Source organism: Tauraco erythrolophus, chromosome 7 (assembly GCF_009769465.1).
Source record: "Tauraco erythrolophus isolate bTauEry1 chromosome 7, bTauEry1.pri, whole genome shotgun sequence".
NCBI classification, from domain to species: domain Eukaryota; kingdom Metazoa; phylum Chordata; class Aves; order Musophagiformes; family Musophagidae; genus Tauraco; species Tauraco erythrolophus.
In genome coordinates this window covers 54,165,822-54,178,986 of record NC_141471.1, presented here as the reverse complement: position 1 = coordinate 54,178,986, position 13,165 = coordinate 54,165,822, and the positions used below count along the sequence as shown (strand labels likewise).

The 13,165-nt window shown below is 35.9% G+C and overlaps 1 protein-coding gene across 1 annotated transcript in view; it reads left to right on the top strand.

Moving 5' to 3' along the window:
* Positions 1 to 13,165, top strand: part of CUL1 (cullin 1) — a 56,257-nt gene that overhangs the window by 30,634 nt on the left and 12,458 nt on the right. Inside the window, exons 5-9 of the mRNA XM_086614427.1 lie at positions 912 to 962; positions 2,033 to 2,123; positions 2,821 to 2,984; positions 6,908 to 7,070; positions 10,697 to 10,827. Of these exons, the coding sequence (XP_086470553.1) occupies positions 912 to 962; positions 2,033 to 2,123; positions 2,821 to 2,984; positions 6,908 to 7,070; positions 10,697 to 10,827 (600 nt within the window). The remainder of the gene's footprint in view (positions 1 to 911; positions 963 to 2,032; positions 2,124 to 2,820; positions 2,985 to 6,907; positions 7,071 to 10,696; positions 10,828 to 13,165) is intronic.

The window sequence follows — 13,165 nt, the reverse complement described above, 5'->3', positions numbered from 1 at the left end:
TTTTTTGTAATGTAAAGTAGTATAAACAAGGGAAGGACATAGCAGAAGTTCTGTATCTTAGATAACTAAAAGTACTTTTTTTTTTTATAAAGGATAATTATTGTCATTGCTGGTGAAGCATTAGGAAAGCGATGTGTTATTTTACCACTTCACTAAAATAACTTTGCATATGGTAGAAAAACAGTTGGTATCCTTACTTCCCTCCCTCTTAACTTCACTAGACTAATGCTAAGGGACTGCGTCAGCCTGAGAATCGCCAACAAAAGCTGTATGTTGTCAAAGTAACTTACAGGGTTTGTTAGTTTTTTTAGAGTTGGCAGAGAATCACTGTCAGAAAAAGGGACATCTTAGGTAGAGTTAGTAATAAAGCAAACGGTAATTTTATTGTGAAACAGTCTTGTTGCATGAGAAGTGCGTATGCCAAAATATAAAGGGTGACCTTATAGCGGTCTTCCAGTACCTCAAGGGGGCCTACAAGAAAGATGGGGAGAGGCTGTTCAGGAGGGCCAGTTGTGATAGGACAAGGGGTAATGGTTTTAAAATAGAGGGAGGTAGATTCAGGTTGGATATTAGGAAAAAATTTTTTACCATGAGAGTTGTAGAACACTGGAACAGGTTGCCCAGAGAGGTGGTGGATGCTCCATCCCTGGAGGCGTTCAAGGCCCGGTTGGATGAGGCCCTGAGCAACCTGATCTAGTTGGAGATATCCCTGTTCCTTGCAGGGGGGTTGGACTAGATGACCTTTGAAGGTCCCTTCCAGCCCTAATGATTCTATGATTCTATAATAATTTTAAAAGTTCTGATTACTTAGCATACTGTATCAGCTTTTGTAGAGCTATCCTGCATGTATATCTATATATATAAAAATGTTTTCTTTATTCCATCTTTCATCTCCCTTCCTTTGCTTCTAGCTTGCCTTGGTGACCTGGAGAGACTGCTTATTCAGGCCATTAAATAAGCAGGTATATATGTGTGCGTGTATATATATATAAATCTATATTATAGAGTTAATTCTATACATTTTTAGTAACTGTTCCAAAGAAGATTTGGAGGATGAGGGGAGTGGACCCAGAAAATAAAAGGGAGCTGTCTGCTGCTCCTTTGTGATGTTAAAAAGATAAATACTTGGGGGGAATGGGCCTTTCTGTGTGTGTGGTTGAACCTTGATACTGAGACTGTTCTGTTACCTCTTTGCTGAGAGGACCCTTAGCTTTTTTTTTTTTTTTTTTTTTAAAAAATAAGTATTAGGGAGCTTGTCTTAAGTGAAGTAACAACTTCAGCTGTTTTCAAGCCAGGCAGGAGTACAGGCTGATGGTCATGTCTTAAGGTTTAAGAGTCAAGATTGTGTGAGAACAGAACACCTATTGACAGACTTGAGATTTCAATCTCTTCCCGTGTTACTGTGAATCCTCAAATTTACCCTGATCCTTGGGAGATTCAGGTCAACCAAATACTTTTATTTAGTGAACCAGCACAATATAAAATAAGACATTCCGTCGCAACCAAATATTATATTTATGTATGTTAATTTCACTCTTATTTGCCAGTACTTCATGATGAAAAGAGTGTATTATATTATGAAAATATTAGCTAGATTTCAGTCTAGAAGAACTACTTGCAACACATTAATTATCAGCATGAACTGATAGCTTTCTTTTGTGTAAAGTACAGGTGGCTAGTTCAGCCCTTACTGCAAAGTTTTCTTGTATTTAAGGTATAAAACAAACAGAAGTTTGGTTTAGGAAGTGGTTTTTGTTGTGGTTTTTTTTTTTTTTTAAACCAACCCAAAACCAAGCACTTTCATACCCTCTCACAGCTCACCACTAGTGAGACTGTAATTACATTTTAGAACTTAAATGTGTAGTGTACTCTGTGATGTCTGTAGGAATTTTATTTGTTCAGATGTCCTTAAATTTTGTTCTCAAGGTACTTGACTTGTCTAGAATATAAGAATATACTCCTGGTTAAATACTGTGCTTGACCTATCAGCTGCTTTCTCTGTGCTTGACATACTTTTAATCTGTTTTCTAAGGTAACAAATGCTGTGTTGAAATTGATTGAAAAGGAAAGAAATGGTGAAACTATCAATACAAGGCTGATCAGTGGAGTTGTACAATCTTATGGTAAATGAGATTTCTTTAAGGTTTTATTACGCTCTCAAAAATAAATATATGTCCCCTGTCAGAGGCCAGAAGTAGCATTCTGCCTCCTTGGATGTCCAGGAAAGATTTTTACGGTAAAATAAACGCAGTTATATGTTGTTTAACTTCATGTTTTGAGAGACACTTGACGCAATTTCAGTTGATTATACCATATTTGTAAAGCACGACGGATAGGTGAGAGTGTTCATTGTCTATGAATCAGTTATTTAGGAGGTAAATCTGGAAGAGAGGAAGCATAGTAGTTTACAAAGCTGAGTGGGATTGTTTTTCCCATTTACAGGAAATCGAGAGATTTGCCATGTGTATTAATGACCAGTTTAATTAACAAAAAACACACATGCGTATAATCTGGAACTCTGAGAAGAAAAATGGAAGAGGAATTTGAACTAGCTTTTGAGACAGTGAAGTTTTCCAAATCCTATCATCCTTTTAGTAATGTATCAAAAAGTGCAGTTTACATGAATAATGTCTTGTGCTGCTCATTTTTTTTAAACACAAAACAGATGTATACTTTCAAAAGCTTTAACAAGTGGTGCTGATACTATCTCAATTGATTACCTTCGTGTAAGTTAGAAGGGGGGTGCCTGTTTATTTGTAAGAGACCAGTTCATGAAAGACAAATTTGTCATTACTTGGTCTTTTTTTTTTTTTTCTGTAGTGGAGCTGGGGCTGAATGAAGATGATGCGTTTGCAAAAGGACCTACACTAACTGTCTATAAAGAATCCTTTGAATCTCAGTTTCTTGCTGATACAGAAAGATTTTATACACGAGAAAGTACTGAATTCTTGCAACAGAACCCAGTCACAGAGTACATGAAGAAGGTAAGTTGTTTAATAAGCTCTGTGATTATTTTCTGGATTCGGATATCTTTTAGAGGTAAAGTAATATAAATTCTTGACTTTTACTAACAGTTTCTTAAAATGCTGATTATTTCGCAGAAACAATTAGCTCCTTTCCCCTGTGGTGATTTGTTTCTATGTTTATCTGGTCTGAAGTTTGTCTCCTTAGTATTTCAGTAAGTACAGTGAAAGTTTGAAACTTTCTTAATTGGCAAAACAGAACAGAATGTTAAAATAAATTCAGATTTTGTTTGACTTCAGCACACGGAAGCAGTCATTCTGCTTTAGACCTACAAGTTTACTGTTCCTATGCAAGGAACTGTGTGTTGGCATGTTTATTGAAATTCCTTTCCGAGCAAACTGGCAAAGGAATTAGGTCATTAATTAACTTTAATTCTCTCAGAATATTTTAATGTAGTGAACCCTGCATGATACTTCTGATCAACAGAGGCCAGATTTAAGTCCTTAAATAGTCTCTGGTTTTAGGGGATCCCAGACAGGGCAAATAAGAGCAAGCTGGATAAACATTGACTATTTCTAGTGTGGTTATTGGGTCAGTCTTACTGAGTGTGAAATAGATAGCTCATCTTCCATCTCGGACATGTGCTGCTTTATGTGTTTTTCTCAGCACATTTCCTTACTTTCTGAACTGCTACTTGTTTTTTTCCCTTTCATTTAATTTTAAAAGAGAACTTTTTGAGTATGTAATAAGCAGACACACATCCCTCCTTACAAGATCTTTGTGTTTCTTTTTTGTAACCCTTTTTGCCGCAGGATGCATTCTGCTCGAATCTTGGCATTAAAGTCAGTGATTTACCCGAAAAAAGCCAGAGGAGGGAAGTCCTAGAAATAAGACAGTGAAACAAATCCTGCTTTTAGTGCACTGGGATAGTTGTCCAGTAGTTCTCAGACCTACCTATATTTACTTTTCTGTTGTTGTTGAATTCGTGGGGTTTTGCTACTTTCCTTTCACTTTGTTGTCTTTACTTTCATCCTAAAATATATACAAAAACAGAGTAAGGGAATTTCAGTCGTAACCTGAATGACTGGCTCAGCCAGGCTTCCCTGGTTCAGGGCAGTAAAAAGCTGTCTGAAGGTCATTGCTATTTCAAGAACTAGAGATTAGTGGCAAGTAGAAAGAACTTATTAGTACCCCAAACAATCTTTAAGACTTGAAAAGTCCACAAAATAGCAACTCGCTTTTCTTGAAGCTGATGTTGAAGCTGAAAACACATATAAAGCTAGGATAAGGCAGGGGAAATCTTCAGCAAGAAAAGTATGTGCTTTGAAGTCTCTGCTCAAATTCATGTCCTAGAGATGTGTAGAAGCTGTTTGGGCTGTCTCAGCATCTCCTTGCAGATTGTGTGCATACATTGAAATCAAACTGAAAAAGAAGCTATGTTTTCATTACTCATTTCCTGGGATTTAACTGGTGAAACTGAAAAAGATGTGTATTAGACTCCACAGTAAATACGATCAGAGCTTGCAAAACGATACAAACTAAGGGATGTGAGCTAATGGAAAGGGAAAACTTGTTAATGGAAGCTTTGTAGCTGGTTCATTGGAACAAATTGTCTGATTTCTCTAGTCTGCATGCTCTGCTGGAGAAATCAAGAGAGTTTGTGCAAGTTTTCAGAATTATTAATTTAAAATTCAGATACATTTGTCCTCAGTTTTATCTTACTTTGTTATGCATAAGGAATTCTTAACGTTTTTTACTTAAACATGACAAGGCAGCTTGGTAAACTTTTTGTTTTGTTTTGTTTTCTTTGGGTATTGTAATCTTGCATGCCACTTAAATGCCTGGAACAGAGTAGTGGTCCATATAATTATTACTCAGGTATTGCTAGAATTGGACTTCTTTTCTGTTACGAAACACCTTAAATGAGACCGATGTGAAAATCTGCAAGTTGTGCAGCAGTCACACGGCATACCTAGTGGTAAGAAGGTCTTAAAAGTCATATGTTGGAATTATGAACTGAGAACAAAGTACTCTGGTATTAGTACACTTACTTGGCTTTCTCACTGAAGCACTGTGCATTCAGTTCTAATTGGGGATAAATAGCATTGCAAAATAAAAATAAAACCTGTTGGAGTACCTTAGTGCACACCAGCATAAGATCACTGTTACTATGATATGGTAGAATTCTGGTTGTTTCTTGTAGAATAGTCAATGAAATCTTAATTAGAATTAGGATATGTGTATGTAGTTATACAGGCAGACCTGCCGAGTTTAGAAGGATTGTGAATTTTTCTTCTCAGAGCAGAACTCATGAGTAAAGCTGGCATGGCCTGATGTGCTGTAGGTAAAAAGGTCAGTATTTCTTAAGACTGTCCCTTGAAACAGTGTCTCAAACTGAACTTTAGATCTTTATAGTTGAAACAGCCAAAGATACTGTTGTGTGAATTAATTATTTTTCCCTTGTTTCTGAAATATGACTTTAAAAGGAAAATGGAATTATAAGAATTATAAGAACACAAAAAGTGAGAGAGTGTAAGGGAATTTAAAGTCAGAGTGTTTATTTTCATAAAGGAGCTCAAAGTGAGAGTTGACTGTTAACATGAAAAGTGAAGGTATAAGGATATTTTTAAGAAGCAGCATTAGAAGTGGCAGAATTTCCTGAACTACAGAAATACAGAATTGGTTAAACATGAGATGAGGAGTCCTACTAGTCTGATTCCAGTTTTCAGAGTCCACCAGAAAGATTTCCTGCTATTTGCTGTCGTTAAGGAAGTTGTTATTCCTTGCTGGTAAGAAACTGGCAAGTACTCTGAGCTTATATCCCTTCCCAAAACCTTGATTTTGTTTCCCATGTTTTGACCTTTACTGATTTTAACTCTAGGAGACAGTAATCCAGAACCATTTCACAAGAGCTAAGTGCAAAATTATTACAGAAATGCATGAAGCTAACGCTGGCAGAGATTATCGAAAGCCATCTGCATATGATGCAGTTTACTTGCAGTGAAACAGTTTTTTTTGTTGTTATTGTCTGCAATATGATCTTTCATGCTTAGTCAATATTCTAAAATACTAGGAAAATGCATTAATTAAATTTCCTTCTCTTGGCGACATTATTAATTCAAATAATTTGGACGGATAAGGGGACATATGCACTTTATTTCTAATAATGTGCTGCAATTACAGATGGCTTTTACAGTGAATCTTTTAATACTTTTGCAGACAAAATAGAGGTAATTGTTATATAAACAACTTCCATTTTACCTTTTGGCGTAAGTACTGTTCCTTGAGTGACGTTTAGAATTTTGGTTTATGGGGAAGATATGCATATGTAGCATGTCATATGCCAAATTAAGTGCTAGTGTAATTTACATGATTGTAGATTACTGGGAAGCTTTTCTGTGTAAGAATGTAGATGAGAACAGTCAAATACTTTTGTTATGGGCATACTGTTAAATTGCAGTTTTCTGCCTTTTAGTTTTGTGGAGGCATGAAATGTATTCATGTTTGTCTCAAACAAAACTACCTCTGTAGCTAAATGTTGCTAATGTAGCTAATAATGTAGCTAAAAACTGCCAGCATCTCATATCAGCAGCTTTCTCTCTTTCTGACAGCAGATTTCCATGCGTAAACTTATTCAGAAGCAATGGAAAAACAATCTTGCTGTGATTCTTCCCCTCATTTAAGCAGTATATAATATTATCATCAGCATAAACATCGATTCCATTTGTATGGGGGGCAAGGGGAGGGGGCAGGAGAGTGTCACATTATGATTCCCAGGAAAATAACTGCTTAAGTAGGTGGACCGTAATGCCATGTTAGTGAGAGATTTGATTTTTGTTGTCGTTGTTTTTCTAGATGAATTTACTAAGTAGTCATCTGTGTTTTGCTGTTGGATTTCTGTTCTGCCTTCCATACAGGTTTCATGTTTATCTCTGTTCTGTAGGCTGAAGCTCGCCTTCTTGAGGAACAGCGTAGAGTTCAGGTATATCTCCATGAGAGCACACAAGATGAGTTAGCACGAAAATGTGAGCAAGTACTTATTGAAAAACACCTGGAGATATTTCATACAGAGTTTCAGAATTTGTTGGATGCTGACAAAAATGAAGGTAAGGAGATTCAAGTATTACTTTTAAACTTAGAACTCCTCCCTGATGATTTGTGAATAATGTAAATTCCGGAGATGGCTAGATGTGATTTGTTCAGGAACTAGATTAAAAGAGAAGATAGACACTAAACTGATCGAAAAGCAGCTTTCGATTAATTTGGGATGACTAAGGATATTGCCTCAAGAAGCCTATTTGGAATCCAAATATTAAGGCAAAACAGCACTAATTTTGATTTCTTTTAACATGGCTGAAAGAGCTTCAAGAACACTTGAACCATCCTTCCAGCAGGAGATAAAGCTTACATGACAGAGATGTGAGATGAAAAACAGACCAGTAGTCTTACCAGCTGTTGCAGTTTAATCCATTGATCTTTCTGAGTCAACAGTAAGAATTCTAAAATCCAAATTGTTTAGAAGTGTGTATAGGAGATGTTAAAAGACAAATAGAAGCAAATAAGGAGCTTCTAAGATATAGTACACAAAATATATAAAACAGCGTACAGGGCACAAGGAAAAGGTGGAAATCTGTAACTGATGAGATAATTTTAAGTGTGAAAATAAGTCTTACGTGCCACTAATGGATCAAGTTTATTACCTTCATAGAGAACACACAGAATAAAGATTTCTTCTGCAGTTTCTTCTAAAATAAGTAAAGATTATCAAAGAGTTTAGATGTCGTATTGTTTGAGTTTCTTCAGGAGTTAGTTCTTGGCACAACATCACAGTCAAAACTGGGGCCAGATAGTTCCTGTGCATCGTGCAGATGGTAAGATGAATGGTGTTTCTGATTGTTTCAGCTGGGGAATTAATTAAATCCATATAGGAAGTCATGGTCAGGCTCTATAGCTGAAATACTGCTTTTAAGAAAGTGACGGAGTTTGAGATACTATGTGATTAAGCTACTGTTGATGATACTGTTCATTTGGGATTTGTGCATTGCAACTATGACTCTACCTCTTTATGTATCAACCTTAAAAGAACAACAATAAATAATTACTGTGATCATCATGCTGACAACTAAGAGATGCTTCAAAACAGAAATGGGCAATTCAGCATGATTAATAGGTCAGAAGTTACCTGTTTCAAATGTAAATAGAAGATTTTTATCCTGTACTAATATTTAAGAGTCAGATGTTGTTTGTAAATGTATTTACTCTATAATTGGAAGGGATTTCGATACAGAGCATTGTTGACTAGTAAAATGACTTTATAAATGTCTTCTGACACTAGAAATAGTAATAGCACAAACAAGGACGTTTTCCTGGACTCGGAAGGCCTTCCCAGGCTTTTCTTTTTACCCCTTACTTTATCAGGCTCATGGGTTCTGTGAGCCTTTAATACAATCACTTGACATAGTGATGCAATTCTGTAAGTTTGTTGGGGTAAAAAAGGAAAAGTAGTACCTTATGTCTTGGGAACTGTCTGGTTATATGCCTTTGGTTTTTACTTTCGTTTGGGTTATTTCTAAAATTTATTAGGTGTTTTTAAATGCCTGGTTTTTTCCTTCTTTTTCAAAATATTTTCTTTTCTCTTACTGAGTTTCACTTGTGCAATTTACAGTAGTTCCTGTTAGTAGTTTAGGTTTCATGAAGTCTCAAGATTAGAAACATTTATTTTGAAAGATTCTTTGAGAATTCATTCTTTAATCACTATAATCAGTTCACTTTCAAATTTGTAATACACTAAAATAGCTTATTGTAGACTATTGTAAACTTAGAATAAAGTCTTGCTCCTGAGTAAAATCTTTATTGCTTTGCTCTTGAAAGTACACTGGTTTTGAGGTCCTCCTATGTGAAGTACGTTAAGCATATCATGTTACAGGCTGCTCCTGTGGTTTTGTAACTTTTTAATCACATTGTGCAACTGCTTGTAAAGGTTGTGGGGCACATTTGTTGTGTGTTACCTGTTCACATCAGTGTGATACCTATAGGAAATAATTATGCATATTGGGAGCAGGGTGTAATGATTTAAGTGGATTTACTGTGTAAATCTTCCTCGAGACTTTGTAGCATCTCTTCCGTATTTCATCAAATAGAGACATCTGTATAGCCCAACCTCTGAACCCTTATTTGTGGGCAGGTCTAGCAGCAGCTATTGTGTCTACGCATGGCATTATTTTCCTACCTTTTTTCTGAAATTCTGTAGGTAAAAGAACAGCATTTTTACGTTGTTGTGAAAGTTTAACATCAGTTTGCAAATGTGGTTTTCAGAGAGAAAAAAATATTTGAATGTTTGCTTTTCAAATCCAAAGGTTTAGCTTGCTGAAGTTCTAAGGAGTGGAAAGAGTTACACAGAAATGGGTCCGAATATAGGTGTCATCGTATCAGTAATAAAGGCATCAAGTTCTGTGTTGTATTTCAGTTAGGTAGCTATGCAGCTGCTTGATTGCTCTGTTTTATTTAATCTAATAATCCTCAGGTGGTAATAAATTGCTCATAAGCCCTTCAGACAAGTCCCTACACTTTAGAAGTGCTAGATGCAGCTGACAGCCTTAAGGTGGATTCAATAAGGTGACAGATCCTCATTAGTTTACAGTAACTAATTTGGTTGTTTACATTTTCACTTGAGTGCCTGTTCAGTGAGGGCAAGATTACAAGAGGTGGGTTTGTGTACTTGGTTTATGGCCATATTAAAGTTTGCCTTTTTTTAAAAAAAAAAAAAAAGTTCTGCAGTCAAAGTTTGAGGCATCTCAGCCGTTGAAAACAAATAATAAAACTCTCTTCAATATCAGACTTTCCAGAATTACTAATTAATTTTGGAAAATCTTGGCTCAAAACTGGTGAGATTTTAATACAAGGCTTTAAAATATGTGAAATTATGCCCAATTTATTTTTACTTTTAGTTTTGTTTCATGGCAATGCTTTTCAGAAGCTTTTATTTCCTTGAGATACAGTTATTTCTACTGGTAATCAGTTGCTTAAACTTTTTTTTTTAAGACATGGCTTTATTGACAGTGCTTTATTAGAGGAAATTTGGTTTCTAATGTTTCAGTTTATCTGGTAAGGTCATATCAATACGTAACATTTTGCCTTAAATTTTCAACCATTACCACTGATACTGCTCCAAGCAGAAATACTAATATACAAAAGGCTACAGGTGGTGTTAGATCTGAGAACTATCCTGTTCAGAAGAAGATTTAAAGGACAGTGATCTGCGGGAGAATATTGTACTCTTAGCACAGCCAGCAGTAACACTAATGACAGTCTTAATTCATGATAACACTTCAAAACTTCGTCTAAATACGAGGGTTTTAACTCCATTTTTAAATCATTACACCTCTTCAAATTATGAAAACTACAAATCAGAAGTAAATATATTTCTATATTTTAAGTAGTTTTTTTGGTCTTTATGTAGCATTGTGAAGGTAAAACGGATATTTATATTTAATATTTAGTAAGTTTCTTTTGCTTTAACTAGTCTTAACTTTCCAGGTTAGTGTAAAGATTTGCTATACTGTATAATCTTTTGCTGTAGTTTCTTCTGGCTTGTTAACAGGAGCAATTGCACGTATGTTTTTGTTGATGATGGGTGTTTAACTCCTATTGGCAACTTGTAAATGAGGAATTGGAGTTATAGCTAGTACAAATGGGAGATGCTGGCTTTCCTTTATTTTTTTTCCCTCTCCAGACTTGGGACGCATGTATAACCTTGTATCTCGAATCCAGGATGGCCTTGGAGAGCTGAAAAAGCTTTTGGAAACTCACATTCATAATCAGGGTCTAGCTGCAATTGAGAAATGTGGAGAAGCTGCTCTAAATGCAAGTATCTCATCAAAATAAGTCTGTGTGTGGTTGCTGCCAGTTTTATGTTAGAGGAGAGTGAATGCTTCCTGATATAATTTCCAGTTTGCTTATGTTTTCTCTCTCCTGATGTAATCAGTGAGGACTAGGAAATTCTCCAATGTTGATAGTAGGCTTAAAACAACAGTCACATCACTGTGTTACTACTCTTTGAGTTTTGGGGTCTTTGTGGTTTTTTGTGTTTGTGTGTTTTTGTGTGTGTGTGTGTGTTATTTTTTTTTCCTTCTGAGTTTTTGCTTTCTGTCTGAATGTCATGCTGCTCAGAAAGCAGGCTGTGCAAATACATCATCTTACACTTAAAAATACACCTGAAAGTGCACTGTTTCAAGAAGCATCATTTCTAATGGACTGTATTTTATTTCATCGTCTTATAGACTTCTGACTTGAATGGGACTGTGTGGAGAAAGTTTCTGTTGGTTTTAGTTTTTTGGTGAATGGCTTTATTCTATTTGGAAAAGCATGAGAAATGTAAGAGGAAGAAAACTGAAATGGTTGGAGAGGGCACAGACAGGTCAGGTCTTCTGCAACACTGGGATCGTTTAGCCATATAATTGGCTTTCTTAATTTTGTCCCTTAGTTGTCATTTCAGGCTTAATTTTGTATTGATTAGGATTGAATCTTGGCAATGTGAAGTTGTTTAAACCCTTTGCTAACCTTGTTATCTATAGACAAAATGACACTTTCTAGAAAAAAAAATTGAATAAAACATTGCACAAAGCAAACTTAGGATAGAATATAGATTCTGGTAAATTTTATTTAAAATGGGATTTAACTTAGTTTTTTTTTTTTTGCAGAGTCCGTTTTAACCGGTTATTTGCCTCAGATATTTTTGAAATAGCTTCATACTTGTAATCATTAAAGCAGTAATCTGTAATGACTGCATGGGGAACAGTAAAAACTTTAGTTTTTAGCACAGGTTAAAATGTTTCACATGTGTAGTGTCTGTTGTTCACTTCTGTAGTTTTAAGTGCATAGCTTTTTAGCAGTGTTGATCTTTTATGAATCATAAAGTAAGTTCAGGACTATTCAGCTTCACTTGTAGACATCACCTTAAATTTCAAAATCAGATGTGCTCCATGGTTGACATGTCCCACTGGTGGTCATCACTCTTGAGTGAGTTTGTGCTTAGACCTTGAAGAATTTCCCAGAAAAATGAAATCTCTTTCTCCAAGAATTAGTTCATCTTTGAGAGAGAGGAAGCCTGAGATTCATATGTATTAGTTCTTTTGACTCCCAGCAGCTTACTAAACTCTTGTTTCTTCATCTTTCTCTTTTGTTCCTTTTCTCTTTCCGCACGTTTGTTCTTCATTTTCATAACAGTATCTCTGACTGTCATTCTTGGAAACTGTCTTGCCTCGTCTTCCAATATCCTTCACACCACTGTATCGCTATTCATCAGTGCCTTGTTAGCTCTCTATAGCACTTAGGTAGGATTGATTCTGACTAACTTCCTTTATCTGTACTGTGTCTAAACAGATAATCAGCTGAGCAAATGCTTCTCAGTTTCACTGTAGTCAGTGGAGAGAAACAGTCATACTAGCTTGACTCATCTGACCTATTTTAGATTTTCACTGCAGGATGAGTTGTGCTGTAGACTCCATTAACTATATTAACGAGACTGCTCTTCAGTGAGAAGATTTCTGCTTTTTGTACCTTTGGGTTTTTTTGAAGTCATTGTAGTCAGTAGACACCTTTCTGAATGTCCTTAAAGTCCACTTGAATTTCTTGTCTGAGAGGTTCTCAATAATCTCTGTTCTTTATCTCAAGCACATCATTTGATTGGTGGTCCACGTAGTCTATGTGTGTCTTCAGTGGCAACAGGAAATGTTTTTCAGGATCCTGATACAACCCTGCCCATCTTTTGCCATTTGTTGCCAGCGTCCAGAACTCTTGAAATAGGAATGTTACAGGAATACCTCCATGCCCAGCAGTTTTAGGGGTTTTTTTTTATGGACCTGTTGTCTGTGAGTTTGTCTAATCCATTCTTGAACCTGTTGGTATTATCTGTTTCCAACAACCTCCTGTGGCAGCAAGTTCCAGAAGTCCACTACTTTACATATAAAGGTGTTCTTGATCTGTCCTAAACTTGTTTCCTATCGCTTTTATCAAGTGCCCCATAGTTATAAAATGTGGCTTTTAATGATCATTCATCGTTTCAGCTATCCTCACGGTTTTGTAAACCTTGGTCATAGACCCTTTCAAACTTCTGATCTCCAAAATGAAGACTTCTAGTCTTTATTGTACAGTAGCTGCCCTGTCTGCCTGGTGTTTTAGTTACCCTTCACTGTTCTGACTC